Source organism: Haliotis rufescens, unplaced genomic scaffold, assembly GCF_023055435.1.
Source record: "Haliotis rufescens isolate VD_foot unplaced genomic scaffold, xgHalRufe1.0.p SCAF_3, whole genome shotgun sequence".
In the NCBI taxonomy this organism is placed as follows: domain Eukaryota; kingdom Metazoa; phylum Mollusca; class Gastropoda; order Lepetellida; family Haliotidae; genus Haliotis; species Haliotis rufescens.
This window is the reverse complement of record NW_025964001.1, coordinates 24,383,566-24,404,655: the sequence shown is the minus strand read 5'-3', so window position 1 is coordinate 24,404,655 and position 21,090 is coordinate 24,383,566. Positions and strand designations below refer to the sequence as shown.

The window sequence follows — 21,090 nt, the reverse complement described above, 5'->3', positions numbered from 1 at the left end:
ACGAGAAGTGGCCAGATTCAGCCAGCCGGCCCGTGGTCAGTATATCGGCCATGTGTTTGTGACGTTTAAACAAATGCACGAGACAATTGTTTGGAACCATTGCTATGTCGACATTGGAATGATAGTTAAAAGCACGGACTGTCAACTCCCACCTTCAATTGTTATAGGGTTTCAATTAAGACGGTGTCGCCAGCGGCTTGTTTTGACGAGCATGGTGTACCTTTCACAACTCAATTACAAATGGAGTTGACATGAGCGGTTTCCAACTGTAGCGTATACCTGAAGAGAGATGGGTCAGTCGTCTGAGGCACTCTAATTCGCAGTACAGAGTTATCTCCCTTAGAGGCGCCCTTAGTCGTGCCATAAACGTATGATCGTGGGGTCGAATGCAAGATTCGCCCTGAACATGTTTCTAGCTTCTTCAGCACCATACCCAGTAGGCCTGGGATGTTTGTTAGCTACAACTACACAACCAGATATTTTTGGTGTTTATTTTTCATTTAAAACAATGAGCCTGAAATTCTTTCAAGAAAAATACCTTGCAACAATGTCATTTTTTGGCAAGTAATTTATTTTTTGAACAGTCTGAAGCATATTTGTTTTTTAAGAATTGTCGGGGACAATTTATTTGTACCTTGCAACAATGTATTTTATGTGGCAAGTATTTATTTTTTTTGAACAGTCTGAAGCATATTTGTTTTTTCAAGAATTGTCGGAGACAATTTGTTTATTTTCGATAAATTCCCAGGCGTGAAGGTCATGGTTCATAGAGGATTGATAACTTACATATCCGTATGCGCGCCAAAGTGAGGATGGTGGGGCAGATTATAGAATATAAACCATGTGCTTAAGTGTCCCCTAATATCAACATCGGATGGTAATCCTAAATGATGTGACGGCGTTGTTCCTTCCTCGCGGACCACTAAGTGTTAGAAATAATTCAGACGTCAGTAGAAACCGATAATTAGATCATTTCATATCCGGGAAGGTGGGGGTGTAATTCATTTCAGAGAGTGCTAGAAATACTGGATGACGTGGACAATGTCCTGAAGCAGAGACCGAAGATGTATTCTGACCCACAGAAATCCAAGCACCGGACACACCCACACACACACCCACACCCACACCCACAGCCCACGCGAATATTGATTGGTTGCATCCTAACCGTAACCACCAAAATCGCTCACTCCTGACTGTTCCTATAAAACATCATACCATATTCACATTAGTCTGTTTCTTACAAAACACGGGTTTACAGAATTTTGATGATCATGTCTTTGTTTCTATCAGCCAATGGAACTCATACTGAGACTAGAGTACAAGACGGGCACCGACCTTCCATGGCCGGTGGCTCAACACAGTGTCCAGCTCCCAGGTCAGAGAGCAGACTGGAACTCCTACAGACCGCAGACAACGTGGGTGGAGAAAGGAAGGAGGGGCGTCGTTAACGATGCCGTCGTTAGAGTCCAAGTAGGTCTTTTAGGCGAAGCTAGCTCCACTGAGAAATTAGAAACCGTTACTTCATATTCTGGGTTGAATTTGTGAAGTCAAAAATAATGTGTTCGGTGGACATCCTAGATGTCCTGAAAATATTGTATGAAACTAGTTCGGTTCGTTCTGTATGTTTTGAAGCCGTAATCCCAAAAGTATCCTGTGTCTAACAAAATATCCCAGACACTCTTCCTCTCCCCAGAATATTAAATGTAGGTCCCTCAGGGATCTCTGTTACTGTAAGAAATGTTTCCTTATAATTGAACAGAAGCCCAACGTATCGTGTTTAGATTTGATCAAATGGAGCCGACCGCCTCCGTGGTCTAGTGGTAGAGCGTCCGCCCGGAGAGCGGAAGGTCCGGGGTTCCATCCCCGGCCGCGTCATACCAAAAGACGTTAAAAGGATGGTACTTGTTGTTACCCTGTCTGGCGCTCGGCATTAAGGGGCTTAAATAAGGACTGGGCGGCTCGGAGTCAGTATACTGTGCCTGAGTGGGGTATTCATGTTAAACTGCGGCATGGTATCTCAGTGGGCTAGCACTATAAATCGGCATCAGTCCGGACTAGTACAAGCAGCCACACACACACACACACACACACACACACACACGTGCATGCACGTCGCTATAATAGTGTAATAATCTTAGACGCGACGTTAACCCCAATTTCACCTCACCTCACCTCAAATGGAACCTGGTCATGATATTTGAAGGACATTCCAGAGTATTGGGTAGAACAGGTAAAGTATGACCTACTGTCAGTCTCTGGGTTACAGTTTGCCAAAAGCCTGTTAATGTTTGCTGGTAACTTAATTTGTTTATGGTGAGGCAAGTCTAGAGAACAAACACGCATGGTGTGAAGCAAGAGCAGCCATTGCGTTGGACAATCAGGTACTTTAAACGCAAGAGTGTGGCACCCTCCCTGGGTTGATAGGAAACGAGTCATCAAGAGTAAGTGTATCCAAAGATTGCCTGACACAAAGTAAATACCTGAGGCGGAACAAAGTCAAAGGTCCTTGACTTGCCACTCGTTACATTTTGCAAAAAGATGGTTGTGGTTGCCAATTGTGGTTATCATAAAACACGTAGCAACATTTGCCTCGTCCAATGTTTAAAGGCACTGGGTGTTGAGTGAATTGTGTTCAGATTGATCTATGTATTTTCTTATAGAAATGATTGCAGGATTGATGAGATATATACCCCAATGATATATTAAACAGGTTGATGTGACTGTTGTGTGATGAGTCCCACCTTCATCCTATTCAAGTCACCAGTTTGTACCCAGACAACACCTGAGAAAGAAGATGTGTATATTAACATTAACATTAACAGGCATCGTATAATGATGTCCATCTATCATCTCATTGACCATCTGAAACATGCCATGCAATGACCTTTATGTATAATGTCAGGTCCAGTGTGCAGAAGCCTTTCATGGACCCGGATGTGACGTGTACTGTGACGAAGAGTCAGGTCAAGGTCGCTTTACCTGCCTGGAGGACGGAAGTAGGAAGTGTGATATTGGATGGACGGGCATTCTTTGTGATACAGGTACACATTGCTGCGTAGTGAGAGTCCTTTGGATTTATGCTGCTTTGAGAAGTATTTCCTGGTTAAAATATAGCTACAGCAACTTATGAAAGAGGAGACTTAATGGATAGGGTGGTCAGCCTCGTATCCCCACGTGGAGCGTTGTTCATAACATCAATCACTAAATTATCTGGTCCAGACTTGATTGGCATATAGCTAACATATTGCCGAATACTTCTTAAAACAACAAATGCATGAAGAAACAAACATCACACATTTTTCAGCTTTGTGGGACAAGATATCGGATTGGTTGCACGATCTATTCTAAGATGATCATTGATTGGTTAGAAAGGTTACTAGTAGAACTAAATAGGACACGGTGCCGTCAGTTTCGAGGGTGATTAATTCACCCCAACTCCAGGGCAACCGATTTCTCTGAATATAGTTTTTAGAACACAAAGGTTTGTTAATAATGGTCGTTCAAAATGAAAACACATTTTTTTTTCAGCCATGCCAATGAACAATACAGGCACTGTGGAGAAGAAGCCATATTTATACTCTGACCACAGCGATATCATCAACGACGTAGGAACACTTTCTAGGCAGAAGCGGCAGCTAGTGGATTCAAGTGAGTACTAAAAACGTCCGCCTGTAAGGAACACATCAAAATATTGGTGTTCAAAAATGTGTTGTGAAAAGAATAACATTGTTCGGTTCCATTCTTTAGAAAGAATTATTATGTCCTGATGCAGGAACCATTTAATGGTAAATAGTCTCTTACAAAATTGGTAAACGGTCTCTAACAAAAATGGCAAATGGTAATAAATCATTGCGTAGGTCTCAGTGAGATGAGTCACCTTGCTTACAGTTCGGTTGATACTGTAACTGTTTACTGTATAAGTATAGAAATTGATCAAATGTTTATCCTTTCTGACAGTAAGTGAATTTCCTTGATTTACACTTGTGTAAATACTGTAACTATTTATTTATAAGCATAGAGCTTGATCCAATTTTTATCCCATCTCAGCAAATGGCTAACAATGACTCTTCTTACAGACCCCTGTAGACAGGCGCCGTGCAAGAACGGAGCAACATGTCAGCAGCTTCGTGCGGAGCAGGGCAACTACACGTGCATCTGTAACCCTGGATATACGGGCACTCTGTGTGAACGAGGTCAGGGTCACAGCCTCATTCTGGCAAATCATGTATTGCTGCATCATATCCCAACTGTTTAGTTGCTATCATATTTTGCCATCATAAGCTGGGAAGTTCAGATTCGTTATTAAACCGAAATCATTTTAGTTGACTTGGGCCTGGGCTAGCACCTGAAGTTGCAGGAGACATTTTAATACCGGAGACAACTACATTTTACCTCCAGAATACAAGGATTCTTAATGTCATGCGAATAGGCTTGTCTAAAACAATAAGCCATTACAACCACGTCGTCGCGTTATTTTAGACCACATGGAGAGACCGGAAACGTAATAACTTTTAGCTTAGCAATGCTTTGGAACACTTGGAAACTTTCCCGTACATAATAATAATAATAATAATGATGATGATGATGATGATGATGATGATGATGATGTTTATGGCATCATGCATTAACCTAAGTTGATTGTACACCATTCAGTGATTGGTGCCTACATCGCTGAAGTTCCATGTTTCAGGTATAGATGAATGCGCCAGCAATCCTTGTCTCAATGGCTTCTGCATCGACGAGATCAACTTCTTCAGGTGCTCCTGCAACACTGGGTTCAGAGGACGGTTATGCGACGAAGGTGATTTATAGTGTTCTATGTGTTCATTTGTATATTGCAAAACTTATATATTGTGCGAGAGAGTGATTTGGCCTTTACCCCATGTGTGTGGTGAATCGAACCAGGGCATTAGGCATGGCGAGCGAACGCTTTAGCCACGTAGCTACCCACCGCCCCCAACTGAAGAGGCGTGAGTTATCTTACCGTGTTAGGCTTCGCAGAGTTGCGTTCCAAGGATCAGTCCTATGACCATACTTGTTGATTTCACCAAAGTCATAGACATCTGTACAACCTGCATCAGTTCTTTCTTGATTGACATTACAGCTTCTCAAATGTCACTTAAAGATCTAATTATGTATGTTTCTCGGTTTGTCAGCACCATACCTATGCCCGTGTGTTTCACCAAAGTGTAAACGTCTGTGAGACCTGCTATAACTTTTGGCTTTCCTTCCACATTAAGCTGACACGCCGTGGTATAACTGGAATTCTGTTCAAAACGGCGTTAAACCAAACATCTAACAAGGATAGTTTTCAAATTACTTTTCCCTTGTTTTTCATCCATGTAGACATTGACGAGTGTGCAACGTCCCCCTGCCAGAACGGCGCTACCTGCAGACAAGAGAGGCCGGGGAAGTACCAGTGTATATGTCCAAGTGGTTTCACCGGACGTCGGTGTGAGGTGGACATTAATGAGTGCGCCGTCTTCAGCCCGTGTTGGAATGAAGGAACCTGCAGACAAGGGCCACCTGGGACCTACATCTGTGACTGCCCCGTGGGATTTACAGGTAAGCTTCGTATTCCAGAAATACAAGAGAGTTAGTAATGTGTTATACGTATGTACTATTCCTCCTCGTTCAAAGAGAAGACGAGGTACGAAGACAAGGTCCAGTTTAGCCCACTGGAAATGTCAAATATTAAACTAAACGACAATTTTGAAACCAATGTATGAATTATCTCAGATATGTTAAAATTGCTGACAAATAGCCTTTTTCGTAACTGCGCTTACAACCTTTGGACTTCTGACATATTCAAGTACATAAGAATGAGGAAAAGGCGGATTGTCCAGCTTCAATGGCAAATCTAACTATTAACAAGCCCTTGACCAAAGATAAAATTTGTAACACATGGTTCTAATGTCAGTATCTACTTATCTACTCAAAGTCTGGATCGCGTTCCTCGAACTCATTATTCATTATTGCCTTACCTATTCCTTGACTACTGTTATACGTCATATAAATGCAAGTGTTGAAGAGGGCATCTGATAACTTCCATAACAATTCCTTAATTGTTTTATTCATTTCACAAATATGCATAATACAACCACAAAACGTAAGAAGCTAACGGGATCGGGTGGTCAGGCTCGCTAACTTGGTTGATGCATGTTGTTGTATCCCAATTGTGTAGATCGATGCTTACGATGTCGGTTACTGGATTGTCTGGTCACGATTATTTACAGTGGCGTTAAACAGCTAACAAATAAATAGCCACATGCAGGGATTGATATATGTTTATTGTTTTCTCAAGGTGTTGACTGTAAAGACGACATCGACGAGTGCGCGTCAGGTCCTTGCTTGAATGGAGGGTCCTGTCGACAAGGCACAGCTGGAACCTACAATTGTGAGTGTCCTCTTGGTCTGGTTGGTGACAACTGTCAGGATGACATCGACGAATGCGGCCTCATCAACCCCTGTAGGAGAGGCACGTGTGTTAACAGTCCAGTATTCGGCCAGTGGCTGTGTCAGTGCCCAAGAGGTTGGGAGGGGCAGAGGTGTGAGGAGAGGATCAACCAGTGTGCCTCAAGCCCCTGTCTCAACAATGGCGACTGTAGAGAAGGCGAACCAGGAGAGTTCATCTGTCAATGCGCTCGTGGGTATGAGGGGAATCGATGCCAGACGAATATTAACGAATGTGACTCCGGACCTTGTCGCAATGGTGGGACATGCGCCGAAGGAGCCGCCGGAGAGTATACGTGTACATGTCCTTTGGGTTTCACGGGTACCAACTGTGAGACGGACATTAATGAATGCGACGCCCGACCCTGCAAAAACGGAGGCACATGCACTGAAGGACGTGTTCCTGGGACGTGGGTGTGTGCCTGCCCAACTAACTTCAACGGATCAACTTGTGAGGGTCAGATTGATTACTGTGCCCAGAGGCCGTGTCAGAACAGGGGAGAGTGCCGCCAGGGGTTGGGTCAGTATTTCTGTACCTGTCCCCGTGGATTCCGAGGTCGGGACTGTGAGGATGACATTCAGGAATGTGCGTCTAGGCCCTGTCAGAATGGTGGAACTTGCAGCGAGCCTGACTTCGGAATGTTCCTGTGTGTCTGTCGAACGGGATTTGAGGGAAATGTCTGTCAGATTGATACTGACGAGTGTCGCAGTCAGCCATGCAGGTATGATATGTTGCCGTACAGTTGATAGGGATTGGTGGAACTAAGTCAGGGGTAGGTGAAGAAGTTTGGTTTAACGACATTTAACGGCATTTCAGTTGTATCACATCGTGTCAGAAGTGTTGCCTAAGGTGTGGTGCTGACAAACCTAGAAACATAAACAGGGCGAATCTTGGATTTGAACCCGTGATCACAAGTGTCTGGAACAGCGAATAACGATGTTGCGGACGAGTTGGCAAAAATAAGTCGGGAAGCATATATTTATTACGAAATGATAACAGAGGTATCTCCACATTGCATTGATCAAAATTTAGGTGAAGATAATTAAAGTTGGCCACGGGGAGTAGTTGGATGGGCGACGGTTTTCAGCAGCTTGACAGCCGGGAAGTTCTAGAGCTTCGGTCCTGCCCCACAGTGAAGCGTTTGTAGCACATGAACTGTCTCCTTAGGCAATTGACTTTTTTTTAAATATACCTCTGTTCACCCAGCAATTAATGGGTACCCGGTAAGATGAGATGGTTATGTGACGTAGCCCCTCACAGGCAGCTTGGGTTAGATACTCCCCAGGGAGCTGAGAATAAAAACTCGAGTGCACACTGATACATTGACCGAGGTTATTATGATTTAGCGCCATAAGATATACTCTTGGAGGATTTTGGCGCAGTATGAATGGAGTGAATTATTATTTTTGGAAGATTAGGATATTGTTGTCATTTCGCACACGTTTTATCAAAAAATTACGAAGCAGATTATGTGTGATGCAAGTGCATCATAACACGGCGCCATAACCAACTGCGTATTTGACCCACACGTCCAGATAATACACGGCGTAGCAAAAATAGAGTTATATTTTGTATTTTATAACACCTGAAAGTGTGCTCTAAAAATATATATAACGTCGCACTAACCATGTCTTGCATTCAACCACAGCCACGTGTAAGTATTGTTTCTTCCTTTAGCACGCTGTGAGTTGTATTTAACGCCGCTGTCAACAGTAATTCGGTTATATCACGGTGTGTCAGCTCGATGTGGGAGGAAATCTCAAAATGATGCAGGCCTCAGACGTTTACCACTTTGGTGAACGGGTATGGGGCTGGCAAATCTAAGAACGAACAGGAATTCCATTTTACGATCATCAAAAATGGCGTGCACAAGGGACGCAACTCTGCACAGCAAATTGCGGCGCCTAAGACGACAGGGCTACCCATGCCACAGGAACTCGTTATTGGTCGGGCATAAAATATATACCCCATATATGTAACTAGAGAATTTATTTAATATCCAAAAACGAGTTCCTGTGACCCATACCCCCATTGAGCAAATACGCAAATTCACACTCAGAGTATATGATCACGTGTCTTCCAGAATATTTCTTTATCTCTTCTTAAATATTCAGAATTACCATCAAAACCAAACAAATGTATTCCTTTCAGAAATGGTGGACTATGTTTCCAAGGGTCCCCCGGGACATATGAATGTCGATGCCGACCGGGCTGGACTGGTTCGACATGTGAGCGCGACATTGACGAGTGCAGCTCCAACCCATGTTTAAACTCGGGCACATGTGTACAACCAAACATTGGATCGTACTCCTGCCAATGTTCCCCCGGCTTCCGAGGTCTGCGCTGTGACATCGAGGTCGACCCCTGTGACTCCAACCCTTGTCGTAATACGGGCACCTGCAACTCTCTTGGGAGAGGAAGCTACAGCTGCTCCTGCCCTGCGGGAACTTCCGGTCTCAACTGTGAAGAGGATTTGAACGAGTGCGATAGTTCCCCTTGTACAAATGGTGGTACCTGTTCCCAGCCAATCATTGGCAGTTTTCAGTGCGCGTGTACAAGTGGATATATGGGAGATCGTTGTGAAATTGGTAAAGTATTTTTTTGCGATTTCAAAATGGCCAACTAGGGTTTATATGTTAGAACCCAAAACTCTTCATGTATACGTTTTGTTATATATGTTCCATATCTTCCATGAACTGACTCACCGATTCACATATGTTTTCTGTATAGCCATCATGTTTTATTCGTTCACCGTGTGCCTATTTTTAGTTTTTTGTTTCACCGTGTACTTATGTTGCTCTTTAATTGTTTCTTTCCAGTTTCCCTGTCAGTCCCACTGCTTTCTTTCTCACTCTTTACCATATCATCGTATAAAATCATGTTTTCATCACCATCACATATTTGATGCTTAAATATATAGATGTACTTTACACAGAGATTTCAAAGTATACCCAACCAATACGCTTTAATACTTACATTTGTCATGTCAAGCATACATTTATAAAAATAATTACCAAATAGAAATAATAGTTGACGTTGTGTACGGTGTGTATACAGTTCTGCCGTTAGAGTGTAATGTAATCAACGACATGTTCTTCTGGCTGCAGATATCGACGAGTGTGAGATTAACCCCTGCCAGAACAATGGTACTTGTACCCAAGGCGACCCAGGAACCTACGACTGCGCATGTGAAGTAGGGTACACTGGAGTCAACTGTACTGAAGGTAGGAAGGGTTGAGTGTGTTTCATTTCAAGCCGCCTTAACAGTATTTCAGTTAAATCACGGCGGGCCAGCTTTATGTTAGAGTGAGTGAGTGAGTGAGTTGGGTTTGACGCCGTTTTTAACAGTATTCCAGTTATATCACGGCGTGTCAGCTTAATGTGGGAGGAAAGCCCGAAGTGATGCAGGTCTCAGACGTTTACCACTTCGGTGAAACCCACGAGCACGGGTATGGTGCTGACAAACCTAGAAACATAATCGGGGCGAACCGGGATTCGAACCCACAATCATAGGTTCTGGCATGCCCAAGGGACACAACTCTGCACAGCGAATCGCGGCGCCTTAGACGACTGGGCCACCCGTGCCCCCCATATGTTAGAGGGAAACCTGAAGTGATGCCTGTCTCTGACCTTCACCGTGAACACAGTTATTGGTTTTCGAGCCTATTATCATAGGTTTCTGGACCCCTTAAGGACGCCACTCTGCTGAATTGCAGCGATTCAGACATCTGGGCCGCCATTCGCCGTGAAATGGTTAAGACTCTTTGCGTAATACTGTATCAGTTCTTGTGAAAAATATGTAAATCAGTTGAGCACTGAATGTTCTGTAAAACCTATAGTCGAACACCCATAACTGGATATATCATATACCACGATGTGAGTTCATGGTCACTGCAATAACGGACACGTTTGTGTCATAGCATTATTAAACTACGGAAGACAGTGATTTTCAATAGGCAGATTTCAAGACTTTGAGATAACAGGATATTAAAGAATATATTTTACCCTAATTGGTGTTGAGGACACAGTCACAAGTCACATCAACCAAGTTCGGATCCAGCATTTTTAAAATGGAGGAGTCCAAAATATCAAAATCCTCTCTCAGTTAATTGTACTCCCTACAAAATACTACATTTGGTTTTCAAAAGAGGGAGGGGGGTCCAGAACCCCTGAACCCCCTTCCGTATCCACCCCCTTCCGTATCCGCCTCACCTGGGTGCTTTCCGGTGCAGAATAGGTACCCAAGCACACAATTCTAGTCGAACGAACAGACTAACATGTGTGAGTCTGGTCTCCGAATGCTAAATCAGTGGAATGTTGCAGATGTGAACGAGTGTCTGACAGATGACTGTCAGAATGGCGCAACCTGCGTACAGGGATCACCAGGAACATACAACTGCACATGCGCAACGGGATACTTTGGTCTGCGCTGTGAACAAGGTATAGTATACCTAGTCTTTGAAAAGGCACTTAGAAATGATACACATAAGGAAGAGAATCTGTGGATGTCAACTTCTTTATTATGAGGTACACAACGTTTCGGAGTATGTACTTACTCCTTCATAGTGAGTGAGTGAGTGAGTGAGTGAGTTGGGTTTAACGCCGTTTTTAACAGTATTCCAGTTATATCACGACGTGTCAGTTTAATGTGAGAGAAAGCCCGAAGTGATGCAGGTCTCAGACTTTTACCACTACGGTAAAACCCACGAGCACGGGTATGGTGCTGACAAATCTAGAAATATAATCGGGGTGAACCATCTGGCGTGCCCAAGGGACGCAACTCTGCAAGCGCGGCGCCTTAGACGACCTGGCCACCCATGCCCCCTACTACTTCATAAGCTGAATGATTCACCTGATGATGGAGAAAGTATATACTCCGAAACGTTGTGTTCCTCATTATTAAGAAGTTGACGTCCATAAACTCTTTGCCTTACAGTATACCTGTAGACTGAAATAATAGAGTATACATTTTTACCAAGTGAACGTACATTGGAGATTCGCATTTGTAAATGTGTATAGCACGGATGATGAGGCAACATTTGGTTTTGTTTTCAGAGGAGATATGTCACAACAGGTGTCAAAACGGCGGCACTTGTCAAGTAAGTATTTTTACTTTGAGGCATTCATTCACGACCATTACAGGATAGCTGTCTAAGGTCCGCAGTGCCTCGTGGTTGTCATAAGATCAATAAGGTGTACAATATTGGTGTGAACGTATTTCTATGCCTAAATTAGATTTCAGAAGAACAGTTACAATATGATGTTAAGTCCGGAATCAACTGAGTAAGGATAAGAATTTTTATGGATGAACAACTTCTTTATTACAATTAAGAGCGACGTTTCGGTGTAGGTTCTTACACCGTTATCAAGCAAGTGATATTCAGAGTATGGTTGACAAGTATATATACAGGTAGGAGGCAATGTTTATACAGTAGAGTAGATATTGTTATACTGGAGTAGAGAAGCCTGTTATGTATACACAAGGGTAGTGATGACAATCATCGGTGAAGTCAGTGACATAAAGAAAGGATGAAGCCAGTAATATTAACAACGAACCTACACCGAAACGTCGCTCTTAATTGTAATAAAGAAGTTGTTCATCCATAAATTCTTATCCTTACTTAGTACTCCAACTTCTAAAGGCCTATCAAAGAAGTTATGGAATCAACTGGACTGCTGAAATAAAACATCAGTTGTGTGTTTTTGGATATGGGAAAGAAAATGCGTTAACATTGATTTGTTTCTCTCTAAATTTACTCAGCGTTTAAAATTTGCATATGAGGAAGATTGGCATTGGTCGTTATCCAATAGTCGGAGAATGGGCTGTCAATTTTAAACTTATCTTTGAATCAGAATTTTATTCGGTCGAAGTTAGATGTTAACCAATTTGCGTCGGTACAGTTGTGTTGTAGTGCTCATTCGTTCTCTTTTTATCGAAACTTCATGACGGATATTCAAATATCAACCCATGTTTGCCCAAACAGGCGACTGTGCCAACTAACGGGATCAGGTGGACAGGCTTGCTGCCTTGGGTGCATGTTATTGTATCCCATTTGCGTCGATCGATGCTTATGATGTCAATCACTGGATTGTCTAGTCCAGACTCGATTATTTAAAACCGTGTCATATAGTTGGAATATTGCTGAGTGCGGCGTTAAACAAACAAACAAACAAATAAATCCTGCGCAATTTCAGTTCTATAACTGTCGTGATATAGCTGGAAAAGTGCTCAATATAGCGTGAAACGATACTCACTCATTGTGCATGTTTATTTTTTACAATTACATTTGTTTCAATTATAATATATATAATTTACAATTAACGTGTTAATTACAACATATATGTGCAACATGTGCAATATATGAATCTTACAATGCAGCTTTAATGTGGTGTAAAGAAGGTGAATAGGCTTTCATTCCATGTATATTGTTGCAGGAACTGTTCAACGGCACCGCCATTGCAAACGACTATGTGTGTGAGTGCGTGACAGGCTTCGCGGGCCGCATGTGTGAGATCAACATCGACGAGTGCAACAGTAACCCTTGCAGGCAGATGGGTGTATGTGTGGACATGGTCAACCAGTACCGCTGTGAATGTATGAAAGGTAAGGTGAAACTGTCAACCAGTACCGCTGTGAATGTATGAAAGGTAAGGTGAAACTGTCAACCAGTACCGCTGTGAATGTATGATAAGTAAGGTGAAACTGTCAACCACTACCGCTGTGAATGTATGAAAGGTAAGGTGAAACTGTCAACCAGTACCGCTGTGAATGTATGAAAGGTAAGGTGAAACTGTCAACCAGTACCGCTGTGAATGTATGAAAGGTAAGGTGAAACTGTCAATCACTACCGCTGTGAATGTATGAAAGGTAAGGTGAAACTGTCAACCAGTACCGCTGTGAATGTATGAAAGGTAAGGCGAAACTGTCAACCAGTACCGCTGTGAATGTATGAAAGGCAAAGTTAAACTGTCAACCAGTACCGCTGTGAATGTATGGAATATAAGGTGAAACTGTCAACCAGTACCGCTGATAATGGATAGAGTCACTATCAACTCACTATAAACAAGGACTGGCGTGAATGTATGGAAGAAGGTAGGATGACATTATCGGGAATTTATATTCGAGATGATTCTCATTTTTCGTTTCATTATGTCCAAGACCGGACTACCCTTTGTTTATCTCAGAGGGATACAAAGGAAATATAAAATACCAACAACCGTAACAAAGTAAATATCGGATAAAGAGCAAACAAATATTTTGTTCAGGAGATGATTGAATGTGACGTCATTGAGACTCTCTTACAGGCACGACTGGAGCCTTGTGCGAGGTGGACATCAACGACTGTGAGCCCAGCCCCTGTCTCCGTGGTGCAGCTTGTGTGGACTGGATAGATGACTACTACTGTATATGCCCTGATGGTATCGCCGGCAAAATATGCAGTACGTCACGCCTACGTTATCATACCTATAACGAACTTACGGATATGACAATTCTATTTTTTGTCAGGGAAACATACTGTATATATGCTGTATATATGCTTAAAACGAACTTCGGTTATAACGAACTAAAATTAGTGGCCCCTTTGAGTTCGTTATAACCGTAGTTTACGGAATATGCGAAGGATAAAGCACGTCAGAGGGTTTTTGTGATATTTAAAACCCGAGGGCCGACAGCCCTGAGATTTTATCCAAAGGATAAGGGTTTTAAATATCATAAAAACCCGAGGGGAAGTGTTTAATCTAACTTATAAACCGACAAAAGAAACTTAAAACAACAATTATCAACATTTTTATGTTTCAACCGTACGTTCCATGAACCTTAAGAAACGGGCGTAAACTATCTGTTGCTGGCGTACTTGAAAAGGACATTCTTAAAAGCATTGTGATTTATAGCGCCACTGTAGCCTTGTGGTACACTCACTGGGCTACAGATACGAAGGTTGCGTGTTGGATCCTCGGGAATATAAAGAAAACATTAGTCATTTGATTTTACATTTCATTACATTGTGTTAAAATACGACATAAATACTAGAGAACATTCATATGTTACAATCTTAACGGAAGTTGTATCAATGAAATCCCTGGGATATTATTAAAAATCCCGGCGATATTATAACATAATATAGCAAATATCTCTGGGATATTACGTAAAATCCCGGGGATAGTATAACATCCCTGTTTATGAGATTTAACCCTACTGGAGAACAATAGGATGACGTCACTGGAGGTTTATAAGAAAAACTAAGATATATGGCGTGTCTCTTATGAGAGACAGTGTGTCTAATTCGTGGCAGATATATACACTCATGTTGTAGTATGACGTTCTAATACATATAAATGATGTAATTTAGGAGATGAACATACTGGGTTTTCAATGTACATTTTACGGCGCTTTCGGCGCTTTCTTTCGTGTTTTCAACATGTTATGAATACTGCACTGAGCGCAATCTGAATTTTGTAGTCTTGTTTGTGTTGACAATGGTTGTGATAGAAAAACTGTTCTGTGGATATTACCTCCCGTGGTGATGAGGCCTCCAAATCAATTCTTTTAATCAGAGGTGGTTATTGTGGTTTAGAACCTCTGCTTGACCAATCAGAATCGAGTATGACAGAATCCTGCTTTATATTTTAGGCTCAGGACGATGACATGAATACCATATCTAGGCCATGTATTTGAGTTTTATTTAGATCTAAGTCTTACCTATATATATATGGAAGAATTTATGCGAACCGTTCCTACACTTATATGTAACTTGGCTATCACATATTTTTACCCAGTCAAAACACTCTAATCGGAGTACACACAATGTCTTTACAACGGTGTTTCATAGCAAAAGAAGGTGAACTCGTGTCTATCATTGCCATCATGGTAGAATTATTTTCGTATCAATGCGCATTTACTGTCTAAAATGTCTATGGAATACGTGTTAAGTTATATATCGTGGTATTTCAGATGAGTCCTCGCCTGGCAGGGTTTACCGACCATGCGAGAAAAATCAGTGTCTGAATGAGGGTGTCTGTTGGCTGAACGCTGACAATACTTTCAGATGTGAATGTCCAAAAGGTAAGATTTCCCATGCTCCATTATAGCAACACTCACTGAGTGGACAGACTAGATAATGTTCCTTGTTAAATAGCAGACCAACCATCATGCTCTCATGTAAATCAGTGAGTTAGGAGATATTACGTTTAGCCGCGTCAGCAATTTCGCTTTTTCATTTAAATTAAATCAGTAATCAAGGAGTGAATTTAGACCCCTTCAATTCATAACATTTTCAATGTCTATGACAGATTAATTATAGCCTGATGAAACAAATCGAGGGTTCTTTAACTTCTTTTGAGTAGTATAGTTGAACCATTGAATCATCTCCCAGTAAACATGTAAGTGATCATGAAACTTTGTTAACCTCAGAACGCATACAATAAGTGGAAAACTGGTCTTTTATAGTCAGCTTACACCCTTGCCTCGGGAAGATCACAATATTTGATATACTGTAAACTAACCAAGATAGTCACATAGGTGCCTGTAATATTAATACAGAAATTAAGTGTGTTACATTTAAATAAACGTTGTATATTAACTAACTCAACCAACTGATGGTGGTTGTGGCAAAGCTTGACCTTGGATGTCCAACAAGATCTCTATAAACGTTTTATATTAACTAACTCAACCAACTGAGGGTGGTTGTGGCAAAGCTTGACCTAGGATGTCCAATAAGATCTCTATAAACGTTGTATATTAACTAACTCAACCAACTGATGGTGGTTGTGGCAAAGCTTGACCTTGGATGTCCAACAAGATCTCTATAAACGTTTTATATTAACTAACTCAACCAACTGAGGGTGGTTGTGGCAAAGCTTGACCTAGGATGTCCAATAAGATCTCTATAAACGTTGTATATTAACTAACTCAACCAACTGATGGTGGTTGTGGCAAAGCTTGACCTTGGGTGTCCAACAAGATCTCTATAAACGTTGTATATTAACTAACTCAACCAACTGATGGTGGTTGTGGCAAAGCTTGACCTAGGATGTCCAATAAGATCTCTATAAACGTTGTATATTAACTAACTCAACCAACTGATGGTGGTTGTGGCAAAGCTTGACCTTGGGTGTCCAACAAGATCTCTATAAACGTTGTATATTAACTAACTCAACCAACTGATGGTGGTTGTGGCAAAGCTTGACCTCGGGTGTCCAACAAGATCTCTATAAACGTTGTATATTAACTAATTCAACCAACTGATGGTGGTTGTGGCAAAGCTTGACCTTGGCTGTCCAACAAGATCTCTATAAACGTTGTATATTAACTAACTCAACCAACTGATGGTGGTTGTGGCAAAGCTTGACCTAGGATGTCCAATAAGATCTCTATAAACGTTGTATATTAACTAACTCAACCAACTGATGGTGGTGGTGGCAAAGCTTGACCTTGGGTGTCCAACAAGATCTCAATAAACGTTGTATATTAACTTACTCAACCAACTGATGGTGGTTGTGGCAAAGCTTGACCTTGGGTGTCCAACAAGATCTCAATAAACGTTGTATATTAACTAACTCAACCAACTGATGGTGGTTGTGGCAAAGCTTGACCTTGGCTGTCCAACAAGATCTCTATAAACGTTGTATATTAACTAACTCAACCAACTGATGGTGGTTGTGGCACACATTAGCCTGGATGCCCAAGGTCACTACACAACGTTGAATAATAACTCTCTCTAAGAGGGTTTATGTGAGTCCATATAACTCCACCTGCTCACTTCTGTCGTTATCTTCCGATGCAGGTTTCACAGGTACGAAATGTGAAACAAACCTGGAGAACTGCATCCCCTCTCCATGCCTGTCTGGAGCCCAGTGCATCGACTGGATTGATGACTTCTACTGTCACTGCCCTGCCTGGACATACGGGAAAGTGTGTGGTAGGTGGTTTACTAGCACACATTCTTCTAGCAACCGAGACCGCCTCCGTGGTCTAGTGGTAGAGCGTCCGCCCGGAGAGCGGAAGGTCCGTGGTTCGATCCCCGACCGCGTCATACCAAAAGACGTTAAAAGATGGTACTTGTTGTTACCCTGTCTGGCGCTCGGCATTAAGGGGCTAAAACAAGGACTGGTCGGCTCGGAGTCAGTACACTGTGTCTGAGTGGGGTATTCATGTTAAACTGCGGCATGGTATCTCAGTGAGCTAGCACTATAAATCGGCATCAGTCCGGACTTGTACAAGCAGCCACACACACACACATACACGTGCATGCACGTCGCTATATAAGTGCAATAATCTTGGACGCGACGTTAAACCCCATTTCACCTCACCTCACATCTAGCAACCGACCGTATCTAGTTTTTTGTCAAGCTTTTTTGCTATTGGTCCCTCGTTAATCAACTATGTTTGGATTGTGTGTTTTATTAATGCTATCAGCAATAGGTTTGACTATCTCAAATTCAATTATTTACATGCCATCATGATATAGCAGAAATAATGCTGACAGTGGTGTAAAACAACATTCACTCACTCACTTCGACGTAGAGAGCCTTGTCGTTATATAGTGTCTACAAGCAACTGACATGAACATGGTAGAGTCGTAAACAAAGACAGACATTTCTCATAAATATACATGTCTCCGATCTACTGTTCACTTGAAACAACCTCCCTCCTTCACAGATAACATCACGACATACGTGGAGCCAGTGACGCCTATTGGAGTCAGAAGAGGTCGGTACGGCATCAACCCTATCACCCTCGCCATCCTCCTCGGTATCATCTTCCTCATCGCCTTCATCGTCGTCATCATCGGCCTCATCTGGCTCTGTGTGAGTCAAAGGAAAGGCCCCAGAGACTTCTGTTTCGCCTTGCCTTCGTCCATGTATAGGCAGCTGTTTGACAATTGGCACGAGAGCACCTTCAGCTCAGAGAGATATTAATCACGGATGCATCATTGCACAGCTGGGTTTGTCCGATGGTTCTGATAGCAGAACGTGTCCAGTAAAGGGTTCCTGAACCAGTACTCTGCTTAATGACAGGTGCATTTGCACAATTTCTTCAGTGCGAATTTCATCATTGTTGTAAATCAAAAAATCATTCTTCAGAGGAAACATAATATCCAGAGATTAAAAGTGGTAAGGAAAATGTGTTTGAAATATCCACCAACCCTGGACACAACACACTCCTAGTGTTCTTGTGAATTCTTATAGTGATCTTTCAGAGGAGTAATGTATTTCGGCTTCTATGTTGGGAACCTTCTTCAATGAATCCATTGTTCCATTCTTCTACATTCCTTGTTCGTTAGCTGAGTGGTACTGCACAAGAATTGTATACCATTGTAGTCAATTGGTATATCTTCTTGGCCACGTTCCTTTTAATCAGAATGACATATTTTACTCCGATTCGATTCCTCTCTCCGTAAAGATCAATAGGAGACCAAGACGCCATGAGCAAAATGAAGGAAACGTGGGCTCTTGGGCAAGTCAGGTTTCAGCTCTAAAACGATTGAGTTCATCACTTTACCTTTACCAAATAAAAAAAGACAATCAGAAATCAGACATAATGCCCCGAGTGCGCCACTCGCTCGTACCGATATTTGAGAAGCCTCCACGCTGACTGGCGGAGAAGAAGGCTCCAATGACGTGACCTCCCGTAGGTTTGTCAACTTCAACTTCACTTTATTCTCTAGAGAACCACGCATGTTGGTATTAGAGTACATTTTACATGTCAATCATTATATACAAGCAGTCAAAATGGCGGCGGAATAAAACAATATATTGTAAACAGTGGTAGATATAATAAGCATGTCTATTATCTAAGTTTTGATATTACAGAGAAGATAACATTTATATATATTTTGTCAGGGATTGACTGATACGGGAAACGAATCAGAGTGAATGATCTGATTTAAATATATCAGGGCTTCTATCAGAGTTTACACCAAGAACTTCAATATAGATCACTAATTCCCTGCATGTTAGCCGGATTTATTTTTAAAGAACATGAACTTTGCCAAGTGCAATTACAATATCCATCTGTCGTTTATGCCTTAGCTTCTCAATACACTTACATGAAATGATGTACATACTGCAGATATTGTATATATCAAATGTATATTTATTTTTTTAAATATTGCCAATGACTGGGTCGATGTCATATAAACATTTAACATCTCTTCTATGTAAATATATCAACATGTACATATCGTTTCCATATTTATCAAGAAGATAGCTTTAATGCAGTCTTACTATGAGTCATATTTCAACACATTGTCTCAATCATTTTCATTTAGAGATTCATGTCCTTTTCAACAGGTTATTGCCATACCTATTAATCTTATTTTCATTTAATGTATGCAGTGTCTTAGAACGTTTAATAGTTTATTCACATCTATGGATTAATCCAAATATTACCATTCTATATATATGTATTATATTGGCTTTAGTAATTAATAATGTAATATAATACATGCATCTAGGCAAATAAATATGTACTATAAAATACTTTCCATGATAATGGGATAATAAAAAATAATTCTTCCTTTCTAAATTGTTCAGATTCAGTTTAAATATTGTGGTAAACAAATGATCCCACAATGATCAGTGGTATATTTTAATTTTATTCTTGGATATTGAATGACACATTTTCAGATATTCTATGTAAAAGTTTGTATCAAAGAGTTAATCGATTTAATGACAATGTGTTGGAAATACTTTAAGCATAATGCATTTTATCATTTTGTACTGGTTTATACACTTGCTTTCAATTTTACTTTCTGCTTGTACAGTCCATTCAGTGTAAATAGTGTTGTACAGGTTGAACGCAGGAATCATGGTTTTCGTGCGACAAAAACAGACTGTTAGGCTATCATCATCGAGGTTTGTGTGTTTGCAAGGTCACACAACCAAGACGGTTGTCCATTTGATGAAAATAAAACAGAGACCAGTCAGCAATGATTGTGCGTACGATTCCGAGATCGCCCGAACTGTTTGTCAGCACCATAACAGTTCTCGTCGGTTTCACCAAAGTGGTAAACGTCTAGACCTGCATTACTTCGGGCTTTCCTCCCACATGAAGCTGACACGCCGTGATAAAACTGGAATACTGTTAAAAGTGGGCTTAAACCAAACTCACCCTTTGGATTTATTCTGACAACGTAATATGCACCCATTAAACAATTTGACATGAAGTACCATATATTATGTAGGCACTGGAAGTGCAGGACATACTGTATAATGAGTGTATTATTCAATTCTGCAGGCTCTGTGAACTCAAAGCTCTGCTTGGTGTATCTCAAACTACGTCCAATAGGCCATGCTTTGGGTAGTAATATAGTGCAGATGTGCAGGTCTTCAACTATACCCTTGTCCTTTAACAACCAATGGCAACTCACTAAAGGAACGCTTGTGCTTTTCTACCATTTGTATTTCATTTTTGTAATAAATGTATCAAACTGACTTTATTTTGTCCTTTTTAATCAAACACAAAATCACGTCTTGATCTCACATTGACACATCAGGCCCTTGAAAAGATCTGGGTCAGAACCGGTCTCAAAAATACATAATGGGGTGTTCAGGCTCGCTGACTTGGTTGATGCATGTCATCGTATCCCAACTGCGTAAATCGATGCTCATGCTGTCAATCACCGGATTATCTG

The 21,090-nt window shown here is 41.4% G+C and overlaps 1 protein-coding gene across 1 annotated transcript in view; it reads left to right on the top strand.

The window, feature by feature from the left end:
• The window catches only part of LOC124144473 (fibropellin-1-like), a 45,443-nt gene extending 24,553 nt beyond the window's left edge, over window positions 1-20,890 (top strand). The window contains exons 4-19 of the mRNA XM_046513888.2: window positions 1,291-1,470; window positions 2,903-3,041; window positions 3,529-3,648; window positions 4,077-4,193; window positions 4,691-4,801; window positions 5,347-5,565; window positions 6,305-7,175; window positions 8,606-9,042; window positions 9,562-9,678; window positions 10,778-10,894; window positions 11,510-11,553; window positions 12,890-13,058; window positions 13,760-13,894; window positions 15,408-15,518; window positions 17,239-17,373; window positions 18,114-20,890. Of these exons, the coding sequence (XP_046369844.2) occupies window positions 1,291-1,470; window positions 2,903-3,041; window positions 3,529-3,648; window positions 4,077-4,193; window positions 4,691-4,801; window positions 5,347-5,565; window positions 6,305-7,175; window positions 8,606-9,042; window positions 9,562-9,678; window positions 10,778-10,894; window positions 11,510-11,553; window positions 12,890-13,058; window positions 13,760-13,894; window positions 15,408-15,518; window positions 17,239-17,373; window positions 18,114-18,373 (3,282 nt within the window). The 3' untranslated portion in view covers window positions 18,374-20,890. The remainder of the gene's footprint in view (window positions 1-1,290; window positions 1,471-2,902; window positions 3,042-3,528; window positions 3,649-4,076; window positions 4,194-4,690; window positions 4,802-5,346; window positions 5,566-6,304; window positions 7,176-8,605; window positions 9,043-9,561; window positions 9,679-10,777; window positions 10,895-11,509; window positions 11,554-12,889; window positions 13,059-13,759; window positions 13,895-15,407; window positions 15,519-17,238; window positions 17,374-18,113) is intronic.
• Window positions 20,891-21,090: the final 200 nt, after the last annotated feature.